The sequence below is a fragment of the Artibeus jamaicensis genome, unplaced genomic scaffold (assembly GCF_021234435.1).
Source record: "Artibeus jamaicensis isolate MK-2021 breed Jamaican fruit bat unplaced genomic scaffold, CSHL_Jam_final contig_332, whole genome shotgun sequence".
NCBI lineage: Eukaryota > Metazoa > Chordata > Mammalia > Chiroptera > Phyllostomidae > Artibeus > Artibeus jamaicensis.
Window position 1 is genome coordinate 25,121,925 of NW_026521788.1, and position 12,435 is coordinate 25,134,359.

The 12,435-nt window shown below is 51.2% G+C and overlaps 1 protein-coding gene across 2 annotated transcripts; it reads right to left on the reverse strand.

Moving 5' to 3' along the window:
- Positions 1–1,124: 1,124 nt before the first annotated feature.
- On the reverse strand, positions 1,125–10,580 carry SYNPO2L (synaptopodin 2 like). 2 transcript variants are annotated; one of them, XM_037130670.2, is made up of 4 exons: positions 10,345–10,580; positions 9,023–9,174; positions 8,065–8,579; positions 1,125–5,064 (listed from the first exon to the last, which is right to left on the reverse strand). In XM_037130670.2, exons 1-4 carry the CDS (start codon positions 10,444–10,446, stop codon positions 2,819–2,821), a joined length of 3,015 nt encoding a protein of 1,004 aa, XP_036986565.2. In that variant the 5' UTR covers positions 10,447–10,580; the 3' UTR covers positions 1,125–2,818. The 2 variants fall into 2 exon arrangements, with proteins under 2 accessions (XP_036986565.2, XP_053520017.1); XM_053664042.1 differs by lacking the exons at positions 8,065–8,579; positions 9,023–9,174; positions 10,345–10,580 and adding an exon at positions 6,852–7,017.
- Between the last annotated feature and the right edge of the window lie 1,855 nt (positions 10,581–12,435).

The following is a 12,435-nucleotide window of genomic DNA, read 5'->3' on the forward strand; positions in this document are numbered from 1 at the left end:
GGGGCACTAGCTGGAGAGCCCCCCTTGTAAGAACTCTGTCATTTGCACAGCCCCTTCCTCAGTAGCTTCATGAACACCCTGGATCCTTCTCTATGTTCTGCTTAGGTTCTGCAACCACCCTGTTGTGGCTGCTTTAAGAAGTGGCTTTTGTAGCTCCCGGAATAACCCCCTAACCCTCCGTGAGCTCTCCACTCTTCCCGACCATGCTCTCTTCCCATCCTGAGCTTTTCAGGTTCAGGCTAGGGGCTGAAAGGGCTTCCAGCCCCCTGTAGTTGGCCTCTTCCTAAACCAGTTCAGCATCTAGACCCCTCATCTTTTGTTCTTTTCCATTTTCTCCTAACCCAAAGAAGCAACGAGAAGAAAAAAATGTAAATAGCAAACAGCCATAACATAAAACACATAAATACCAAAATTTCATCATCACTACCTTCCAAAAACAACCCAAAATTTGGGTCTCCTGTGATTGAGTACCTAAAACGACCAAGTGAGTGAAGATAGAATATTTAGCCCGTGCTCTCTGGATCCTTTCCTTGAAATTCTGAGACTGTGTGCTTGGGGGCATTTGGGTCTTAAGGCCTGGTTATTGGCTCAAATATGCCCCCTGGTGGTAAAAATGGAGCACTGACATTTTCTTTCTCAGAAGTCTTTAATTCTAGTTTGCTTCTTGTGCTTTCTCTTCTTTATTAGCTTCAATCCACACTACCCGCCCTCTCTACTGTTCTTCCCTCTCCCGCCCACCTTCACCTTCAGCATTGTTTCCCATGGAAATATGGTTGCTTCCAGGGAGCTAGGAAATGTTGATGGCAAAAGGCTCAGGAGGCTTTTTCAACTTCTCTTCTTCTGTAAACTGAGGCTTAGTTTGGGAAGAATGGAGCAGGAGATTGGAAGGGGGAGACTCTAGATGAAGAATGTGGGGAGAGGGAACCAAGGGGAGTGGCGGAAGCGGCTAAATAGGAATGGGACAGAATTGGCAGAGAAGAGCAAGAGACCGGGGTAAAAGGTAAAAGAGTGAAAAAACAGGAGGGCAGGGATGGAGAAAGAGGTCAGGAATCAGGAGACTGACCTGCAGAAGATCAAGGGGAGATCAAGATTTGGATATAAACCTAGAAGAGATGACAGCAACAGAAGGTGTGGGGTATAAGTTTATTCTTGTGCACAAACAATAGTACCGTGACTCACACTTGATATGCAAAGGAAAGGATCAGTTTCCAGATCAAGCAACAGATGTGACCCCTTGGTAGTGGTGGTGAGAGGGGAGTCTACATTCCTCTAGGATCAGCGATCAGGACCTATAAAGCTGGAACAAGGGCTAGGGTTTGAGGGACGGGGTAGGGCTGAAAAGAGGTTTGGCTCTGGGTGTTTCCTTGCCCTTTCCCAGGTAGTCAGTATAAGCTGCAGAAGACGGACGGGCAGACTCAAAGGAGGTAGCACAGATACCAACTGTTTTTGCAACACTCGGCATATACTCTCACATCCCCCCACCATCATCCCTTTCACTCTAAAAAATACATTCTTCTTGGTCACATTCTCCCCCAACACCCCCCCCCATACACGCTTGGTTTCTTGCTGTGAACTTTACCCTCTGCCAACACTGCATTCTCACTCTCTCTCACCACACTCCTCTTTGTGGCTTGATCAATTTCATTCATTTCTGCTCTGCTCCTGGTTCTGCCTCACTTTCTACACCATGGCTCTTTTCTTTCTGTCTGTCTTAGGTTCATGAGGCAATGAACCAATGTATTTGTTCATTCTCAAAGGAAAATATTCTTTTTGTTCACTTCATGGGTGCTTGTTGCTCAGGACAGGGCCTCTCGAGTTGTCTAAAATCCTAAAGAGGGCCCTGGCTGGCATAGCTCAGTGGACTGAGTGCGGGCCTGCGAAGCAGAGTATCGCGGTTCGATTCCCAGTCAGGGCACATGCCTGGGTTGCAGGCCAGTTCCCAGCAGGGGACGCATGAGAGGCAACCACACATTGATGTTTCTCTCCCACTCTTTCTCCTTCCCTTCCCTCTCTCGAAAAAAAAAAAATCCTAAAGAGTAGAATTCTTAGTTTGATTACTGTTCTATCTGGTATAACAGCCCATACAAACTGCCTTCAAGTCTTCTCATAGTCCATGAGTTTCACAACATGCTGTGTACCTGCTACAGATGGTGGTCTTTAACTCTAGTGAATCTTTCTTCCCACTAGACTACCCCTGTGGTGTTATCTCACCCTTCTTTCATCAGTGCAAGAGTGAGACCCATGTCGGGTCTTTATTCGGATCTCTCCTCTTACTCTTGCTTCTGACAGAAGAGCACATCTAAGCGCGCACACTGGCACATGTGCACTCACACACACATACACACCTAGGTATATGCCAGCCAAGTGTGAAAAAGGTGAGGAGCAGAGTGCAACTTAGTGCAAACAAGGATCAGTTCAGTTCCTTTGCTGCCTGCCTGGTGGTGAGCTTCCTGCTAGAGGTCTCAGGGACAGTTTCTCCTTGTGCTTCTCATTAAACGTTGGGAAGCTCACAGAGTAAAGAACAAAGCAGAGGAATAGAGACCAGTGCAGGGGAATATGGGTGGAGAGACCTAGAGGTAAAGACAGAGATCCAGGCAAGGAACTACAGAGACAAAGAATAGCACAGGTACCAAAGCAGGGATATTAGGTTGGAAAGAGGGAGGGAGGGAGGAGGAAGCCTGGGAATGGGACAGGAACTCGAAAACTATCTCTGGCAGCAGGGAATTTAGCCCCTGAGAGAGGGGGTGGATAGGATAGGAGAAGCAACTTTAGGAACTGGATGTTCCACCTCTCCTTGGTCCTGGGAGCTGCGCTCTGCTCAGTGGTGGCCTGCTCCAGGCCTCCACACGTGAGCCTGCAATCCTGTTCTGGTGGCTGAAAACCGGGGCCTGGCTACCTGGAAGCCACAAGAGCTAGGAGAGGCCCCAAGACCCCTGGGAGATTCTGGAGGAGGGGCTGGATTAAGGGCAGGGGCTGGGCTAAAGGCTGGGGCTGGGCTAAGGGCAGGAGCTGGGCTAAGGGCGGGGTCTGCGCTAAGGGCAGGGGCTGAAGCCAGCTCTGTCCTCCAGATGGGCTCATCCAATGTAGTGGCTGCTCGGCGCGCAAGCACAGTGGGGGCCAGCGGCTCTGCAGTGGGCTGGGGTGCTGGAGTGGAAAATCGACGGATCTCCTGGATTCGAGCAGTTTTGGGGGGCCCTGAGGAGGTGGGGCCAGGAGTCTGGGGAACTTCATCGAAACAGAACATGGCAGTTTTAAGTTGGTAGGGCTGGTGCCTCATGAAATCCAGAGCCTTGATGCCTTGCTTGGGGCCTGCCCGCGGCCCCTGGGATTGGGCCTTAGTAGGGAGAGTTCGGGCAGCTTGGGGGAAGAAGGGTGAGAGCAGTGGGTTGTAAGCAATAGGAGGTGGGGCACGGATGTTGGGTGAATATTTCCAGGAAGGGGGCAGTGAGGGAGTAGGAGAAGGGCTTCGGGGCCGAGAGCCAACGATAGGACTAGGTGTAGCTTGCACCACGTACCTGTCTGCTCGGCTTTGCCGCTTGGCAAACAGCTCCCCACCCCTGCCCTGAAGCCTTGGTGGCTCAGGCATTCCAGCAGAAGGGGCTGCCCCATTCACTAGCCCTTCGGGTATCCCTCGAGATAAGGGTTTAGGAGCCACTGGGGGTGGAGTCTTAGAAGTAGTAGGGGGCGGGGCCTTAGAAGTCATTGGAGGCGGGGTTTTAGGTGTCACGTGAGGCGGGGTCTTGTAACTTCTGCCCCCTGGTGGCTGCATGAAGTTGCAGGCTTCAGCCCCGAGGCTCAGAGCATCCTCCTCTGGACCAGATTCAGCGCCCCCGGCCCGGGGTTTTTCATCCAGGTTCTGCACTAGCGATAGCAGCTCGGGATTGGGCGAGTTCTTCGTCTCCTCGTTTCCTGGCCGGAACATCTGCTTCCGGGTACCCCGACGCCGGGCCTCCTGCAGGATACCGGTGCGGGCAGCCGGCACAGAGATGCGCTGCTCCCGAGCGCTGGGGGGCTCGGGGGCCACGGGCCCTGGGGACGGTGCATCTAGGTGCGCCGCGGGTCGCAGAGGCGCCGACAGGAAAATAGAAGCGGTGGAGGTCATGGCAGCTGTGCTGGAGGGAGCAGGGGGTTCTGGGACCCCGCCTGGCGTAACAGGACGATTGGGGGCTGGGATATACAGAGAGCTGGTGGCCGTCACGGGGCCAGAAGAGCGTGGGGTGCTAGGAGGACTGGAGGCTGATATGTGGCTGGGAAGCCCTGGGGTGAAGCTGGGCAGAGGGGCGGGCCCCTGAGGAGGGGACAAGAAAGGCGGTGGGGCGGGGCTGAGGCCTCCAGGGGGTTCGTTCTCCCTCCTGGGGGCCATGGGCCGGAAAATAACTGGGGTGGTAACTGGCCGCTGCCCCTGTAAGCCCGGAGTAAAGGGCCTGGCTGACCGGTTAAAGATGCTTGGAGCTGGGGTGGGGGCTCCACTGCCTGGGAAGAAGGGTCTGGCGCCGGCTAAAGGGCCTGGCGACTTGGGGAGGAGGACTGCCACCTCAGGTGGAGCACTCTGGGCCCGAGGTGGTGACTGGAGACCTTGCCCGTTGAGAATGGCTGCTGGACCATCTTGGGCCAGCTCTTGGGTGCTGGAGGCTGCACGCTGGCGCTGCTGTTCAAAGAGCTGGACCCCTCTCCCAGAGGCCTCACTCAGCTGCCCTCCTGCTCCCAGCCCTGAGCCCTGGGCCTCTGCTGTGCCTGAGCCCGGTCTGGCCAGCTCCATGTCCAGATAGGGGCTGTCCCAGTCAGACTGGTTGGTGAGGCTGCGGGCGTCGGAGAAGGCCTCCTCGTCCAGCTCGGATTCGCTCGTTGGTGGGACCCCGTCTTCTTCCTCCTCGGCGCCTGTACTAGCTGCAGACCCAAAGCTCACTAGGGTGTATTTCTTGGCTCTCTGCCGTCTTTTCTTAAACATAAGCACCCCCTTGGAGTGGGGGTTGGGGGCTGCAGTTAGTAGAGATGCAATTGTCCGGCATTTGGTCTTGGCCTCCTTCACACTCTTCTCTTGAAGGCTCTCTGCCCGTTGCAGTTCTGAGGAGGGAGAAAGATCAGTGAGCCTCTTCTAATCCTATTTCCCAAGGCTTTCACCTCCACCTCAGCCGACTCAACCCTCCCACCTCTTGACCTATAACGTTTCCTGCCTGCCTTAAAGTCCTCTGACTTGGGGGCAGAGTGGAAGGTGAAAGGTGAAACCAAGGACAGTTAAAAGGAAGGCAGGGTCTAGCCGGCTGCCCTGACACCACTCTGACCAGAGCTCTCCTCCCTCTACTCCGCTGCTATCTTCCAAGAGATAATGCTCTTACCCACCCCACACACATTCCTCCCCTGCCTCCCTCAATTCCTGCCTGGCAGCCCAGGGGTGGGGGGAAGGGGTCACTGCCCAGGGAGACAAAAGAAGCACCGCGCTGTGGTGCTTCTCGGGCAGTTTGGGACTTACTCCCTTACCCCTATGATGAGGACCCTTAGCAACAAGGACATTTATTCACAATTCTACCCCCCCCATGCAGTCCATGTCACTTACATTCGTAGAAATAACTCCCAAGTACACATCATTTCAACAAGAATATGGGTCTAGTAAAAGCCAGCTGTGGGCATATTTTCTCATGTACTTTTCTCTCTTATTTGTAAACCCATGTGTGCTCACACAAAAACACGGAGTAACTTGAACATATTCACACACATGCACACTCCAGGTGGCCCTTCCCAGAGTTCCCCCTGTAGGGGTCCTTTTTCTAACAGTTTGGACAAAAGTTTAGAGCTGATATTGGCCTTCCAACTGCCACCGGCTCCTCTGCGCCTCACGCCCTTCCTACTCACAGCCAGGGATGTCCTCAGACCCGAGATGCCGGAAAAGCCAGAGCGCTGCTCTCCAAGGCGGTCCTCTAAATCTTTAGGATACCTCAATGTCACTGGCTAAATATATTTACCTTTCGCTCCAGCTGAGGGTGGGAGTGGAGTGGTCTTCTTTAGGGGTCGGCCTTCCAGGTAGAGAGCTTGGGCAGCCACTACCAGGCTGGCACGAAGAGATTATATACTAGGGGGAGGCAGGGCAGGGCAGGGCTTCCCATGCGATGTGGAGGTGGGGCCAGGAAGGGGAGAGGCTGCCCTGCTGCTGGGACCCTGCCTTGGACATGGATACTCTCTGATTCATGGTCCCCAGTTCCTCCTGGAAAATTCTTGAAATTCCATCTACTTTCTACTCAAGATACCAAGCTCCTTTCTAATTAGGGCTCTCACTGCGCCCATCCTAACATTTACACCACAGAATAGAACTGTGAACAAGAAGTAGGCACTGGAGTTGAGTTCAGTTTAGGTTTTGGGGAAGAGTTTCTTCACTGAAGTGCAGTTTCATCTATAAATGGAAATGATAATAGCTGCCTCATAAGGTTGCTATGAGGATTAATTGAGATAATATAGGTATATTTAGCGTTTAACACAGCCATAAATTCCACTGTGAGTAACCATTGCTATCAAAGCTTTCGTGCTGCAAGCTACACCTGTGCATGGGCACTTTCTTGTTCACACATATCTTCTCCCATGTACAAACCTTAGAACTTCATAGATTATTCACACTTCTCTCTCATACATTCTCCCCATGGGGTTTCTATGTCTCATGTGGTCACAAACCCTTTGACATGCGACAATAGTATTAGCCCGTTCTGAGAAAGGAGCTAACTTAGAAAAGGAAGAAGAGGAAGGCAAAAAGGAGGAATAGATAAGAGAGTAAGACCTTTCCCAAAGACCTCCCTCCCTAAACTGTTGGTATATTCCCTTCCATTCTAGATCCCAGAACTCTCTTGGCTACGGGAGGGTAGTACCTGCATAGAATGGGTCCTGTAGCTCAGGAACTGGGCCTGGAGATTTGTTGGAGCTGGTTTGGCTGAGGGACTCTTGGCTGATGGGCTCAAAAGTCTCCATGCCGAGAAAGGCAGAGTTGGCTGGAGCGGGACCAGCTTGAGCCACCCCCATGCCTTTTAAAGCCCCTTTGTCTTGATCCCAGAGCTGGCAGCTGAATGAGCTCACTATGCTATTTTTGCAGCCTGTCCCCCTCCCTTCTCTGGCCTGTTCCACAAGCCCCGGTGTGATAGACGTGGGCACCTGCCTACCCTACCCCCCACTCCACCCCTACTGAACAATGAGGTCTGCTTGGCTAAAAATACCTCTGAGCCACTAACTACAGTCTCACCCAGGATGATAGGAAGGCAAAGGGTGCTAAAATGAGAATTGGGGATAAACATGGGATCACAGGCATGCATCTGGAATTTCTTTGTGGTATATTGCACATTCTCAGGATGTCAAGCTCTAAACTGTTACGTTGTTAGCCTCTAATCCAGACTTAGAGACACAAAATTCTATGGATCAGGAGTCAGAATGGTGGAGGGGAGGAATGAGAGATGAGAACTAGATGGGTAATCGTGAGATTCCCCAGGTGGCAAGACAGGGCTCTCGGGGAGATGCCCGGGAGGCATAGGACAGGGAGAAGTTTCACTGTTAGACCTTGGTCTAGCATCAAAAATAACTGAGAGCTTGAGATAAGTGGAACTTCTTTTTCTGACCAGGCCTACATTCTTGCCTGAGATAAAGAGCTGAAGATCCCTCCCTCTGCCACTTCCTAGGGACTCACGATCATCCCGTGGCCTCCCAGGCCCCAGGAATTGCCTGCACTTAACACTGAAGAGCCCCTGTAGCCATGCCCTCCTTCCAAATACTTCTCTGCCCTATGTCTGGCACCCAGCAAAATTATAGCAACACCAACAAGCAACCTCTTCATTGACTCATGTCCCTTTCCAACTTCTCTTCTTATCCTATTCCTGGGTTGGGATGAATCACCGGTACCTTTTTGTCACATTAATTCAAACAGCAAAAATAATGGGGACCATAAGAATAACTATTTCTCTCCCTTACTCATCACTCTTCTCCACTTGTCCCCAAGACTATAACCCAAAGAAGCATAAGGTCTGCTTATGAAGGGATAGATTTAAAACTCTGATTAAAAGACCCTGGCCAGGGAAAAAGGATTCAGGCACTCACTGGCTTGCTTGGCCTTCTGGGTGTAGGTGGTAGTAAGATCTTCTGCCACTGGGTGGGTAACAGGCCCCACCATAGGGATGAGATTTGGGCCAGGCCGGAGGGGACCATGAGGCAACAGCAGGGCCTCAGCTGGGGGTGGCTGAAGGGTTGCTCCATCCTCCCAAGATGGGGAGGTCACACAGCTGTCACCCTGGCTGGAAGGGCCAGGGACAGCAGGTGCTGGCTCTGCTGGGCTGTCAGACAGGTAGACCTCATCAGGTGGGGCTCCCGGTGGGGTGGGCCTGGTAGGGCCTCTGCGGCGGGGTCGGCGGGGCTTCTCCTGGGTGGCAGGGCCATCGGCATCACTGTCTGTCTCTCCGTAGTAGGCCTCACTGTCAGGGGGTGAGAGGAGGCTCCCAGGCTGAAGAGGCTGGGGAACTGGAGCACCAGGGGGCTCAGGACTCAGCGGAGATAAGGGTGACAGCACCCGAAGCTCACCGGGGGATGGAGATCGCAAAGGCCCTTCATCCTCTACCCTGGGAAAGATGACAGAACTTGAGAAATGGGCCGGTTGACAGCTAGAGAGATGTAGAAGGGATGGGAGAGGAGAGGAGGGGAGAAGAGGGATGTAGGTGGAATGGACTGGGAAGAGCAGAGGTCTGAAGACAAACTGGGAGGCAAATGTGCTTGGAGGGCTGCGGGTGGAAACGGGCTTTCAGGGAGCTGTGATGACGAGACAGCAAGGCTTGAAGGAGGCCCATGCACTCAAATGCCCACTTGACACCCCATCCTTTAATTACAGATGCATGCTAGCCCTTTGGGAGGCCTGTACCAACATCTATACTCCAGCACTAACACACAAGCAGAAATGGGTACTTGTTAGTTGTAGAAGACAGGCCAGTGAGACACAGAGCCGAGTCAGGCAGTGGGAGCCCTGGACTAGCGGGACAGTGTTGGTTGAGTTGGGAGGGGTCCATACCTCCGCACAGTGAGGATGAGTTGATTCCCCGAGGCATCAATGAGGCCCATGGCACTGGCGTGAGAGAGGCTAGTGCAGGAGACCCCATTGATGGCCAAAAGCTGGTCCCTCTCTCGTAGTCCTGCTCTGCCAGCCTGGCTCCGTCTTCGAATCTGAGAAGGTGTTGGAGGAGAGAATGTAGGTAAGGGAGGGCTCCGAGGGGGAATAGAACGAAAAGATTTAGAACAGGAAGGACCTATGGAAGGGATTTTACTTTGCATGGTAAGAAAGAGTGTAGAGAGGAATGGGTTGCAGTTAAGGGTGCCTTTCTAGAGGAGAGAAGGTGCAGAGTGGAGGGAATAATACATTATCTGAGGGGAAGTAGGGTAATCACTGAATGTGGATTGGGTTGTGGAGAGCAGGTACTAAAACTGGTAGCTTTCTAAGATTCTCCTCCAAGGGCAGTATCTAATAGTAGCTAATAGTTCTTTCATAGGCCTTGGAGCCCCAGACACCATTATCCAGAGTCAAAATTTAAAACAGTATTCCAAATTGGAGGGAGTCCTGTGGATTCTGGAACTGCGGATTCTGGGAGACCGACTGTGTGTGTATATGTGTGTCACCGTGGCTGCCATTTGTTGAGTGCTTACTAAATGTTAGGCATTGTGCTAGGCACTCTACATGTATTATTGCATTTAATCTTTAGAATGGCTCTGTGAAGTAGGTACTATTGTTACCCACATTTTAGAGTTGAGGAAATTAAGCTTGTATGGTGAAACCAAAAGGGTAACAACTCCATCTGACAGGCCGGATCTTGCTGTTACCCTGCTAGCACTAAAAAAAGTCTTGCCCAGTGAGAAGGATATTGTATAGGGGGAAAGAGGAGCAATGAAGTCATGGGCAGGGCCGGGCAGGGCTAGGCTGGGCTGGGCTGGGCTGGACAAGACAGCCTTAGCTCACTACATATCAGTTTAGTTAGAAATTAGAAACTTCCCTACATTCCTGGAGTTTGGAGTAGAGGCACAGACCCAGGAGAGTAAAGACTGGATGGCCAGACCTGGGCCTTGCTGCTTTGGTGCTGCAGGGAACAGAGACAGGGTCTTTCTTTTTCTCCGCTACCGGAAGCCAGGAATCCCCTTTTCTAATAGCCCTCAGGCCCATGAGAAGCCTGGGCTCAGGCAATACTCCCCCCACCAAACTTCAGCATGCTTCCCTGCCCACCCACTCCCACTCCTCTTTTTCATAGCCTCCCACTTCTCCCCCATAGACCACCACGTGACTCTTCCCAGGTTCCCCTGGGTTTCCCCTTTCCCTGAAACCTCAATATAGGGGCTCTCCCTTACCTTGGATACCTGTAAGGGTTTCCTCTGCTCGGACCCCCCCTGAAGTCGGAAGCCCCAGGGCGCTCCCCCTGACAGTGTGACCAGCACCTCCTCAGCACCCATCGCTCAGGGTGACCTATGGCCCTCGCAGTTTGGAGAGTGTCCCAGGGAGAGAAGTCGAGGTGCTGGTACCCCGTCCGGCCTGTGTGTCTGGCTCTCCTGCTCCTGCTGCCCCAGGCCTTCCCCCCCACCACACACCACACACCACAGGCAGGCAACTTGGCCCTGGGATCAGTAGAGTCCAGCACACGTGTCCTGTCAATCGGAGTTGTGCTCAAAATAGTTGCCGGCTGTACTCTTCTCCCACCCCCAGCTGTATTACTTCCAGAGCTAACTATAGCAAAAACTTCTGTCCTCCCCTGTCCCCCATTCTCCTGCAAGGGACTTTTATTCAGGACTCAGAGTACTAGCTCGCTAGTCTCGATAACTCATGTACACCCTTTCAGGAATTGTGGCTTCCCCCGATGGGGTCATGGACTAATTCCAACCACGTTCCTCCAAAGCTCATTTCAAAGTGGCGGCAGCAGGGGCTTCAATTCCAGAACAAGGAATGGCCGAGTTTGTCCCACAGATTCTCAAGGTCCCCAGAAAGAATGCCCACTTCCTGAATGAATCTACCTATTAATCAAAATGGAAATCTATCCCCCACCATAGTGCTAGGTGCAATGTAGAGGAATTCTAATCAGCCTGGGCCCAGTTGAACTGTTGTTACCTATTCCATAAAGCCTTTCATGCCCATCTCCTGACTCCCTACCTATACAATAGGCCTTCCTTCTTCTGTGCAACAGATGCATCAATAGTTTCAATTGTATTTCTCAGCCAATATTATCGTTTGTTTATATGCCTGTCTCACGCTTAGACTGTGAGAAACTCGAAGGCAAGGACTATGTACAACAGCCAGTCAGCAACCCACAGAGCAATGATGGATGTAAACAGTGCTCAATAAATGTTTGCTAAATTAAATTGACTCTTACAATAGGTAGTCATAAAAAGGTGAACACGGGCCCTGGCTGGTGTAGCTCAGTGGATTGAGCTCGGGCCTGCAAACCAAACAATTGCGGTTCGATTCCCAGTCAGGGCACATGCCTGGGTTGCAGGCCAGTTCCCAGCAGGGGATGCACGAAAGGCAACCATACATTGATGTTTCTCTCCCTCTCTCCTTCCCTTCCCCTCTAAAGATAAATAAATAAAATCTTAAAAAAAAAAAAAAAAAAAGGTGAACACAGGCCCTGGCTGGTGTGACTCAGTGGATTGAGCACGGGCCTGTGAAGCAAAGGGTTCCCAATTCGGTTCCCAGTCAGGGTACATGCCTGGGGTGCTGGCTGGGTCCCCAGTGGGGGACACATGAGAGGCAACCACACATTGATGTTTCTCCCACTCTTTCTCCTTCCCTTCCCCCCTCTCTAAAAATAAATAAATAAAATATATATATTTTAAAAGGTGAACACAGATAGGTGTGCATAAACATGCCAACCCGTGTTAGTAATAAAACCCCTACTTATTTTTAGGTTTCCATTACCATGAATGTGTCCTATGGTAAGGGCTGTCTGTTATAAAACACTATAACACTGTCATTATCAAAGGCTACAGCATTTGCTGGAACAGCTGTTCTGTTAGTATGGGAAATGCTGTTCACCTTGGTGTATGTAGTCGTAGAAAGCACTTGGGATACAGAATCAGGTATGGATTTGGATTTCTGTTCCATTATTTATTAGCTGAGTTACCTTGGGCAGTTACTTCACCTCATCAGTAAAAAGAGTATCTAAATATCCATTCATTCACTATTCAAGCATTTATTAAGTGTTAGCTACATGTAAGCTTTCATTTAACCCTCAGTGCACATTAGAATTACCTGGAAAACTTTTAAAGTTACTGGTTTCCTAAAATGAGACAGCATATAGAATTAGATTATAATATAATGAAATAATCTATCGGTGTGATTATTAGGTCTTAGGGATTCTGCTTTTATTGGTCTGGTACCTGGTATTGCCACTTTATTTATTTATCTATCTATCTATCTATTTATTTGTTTGTTTGTTAAAGGGAGAGTTC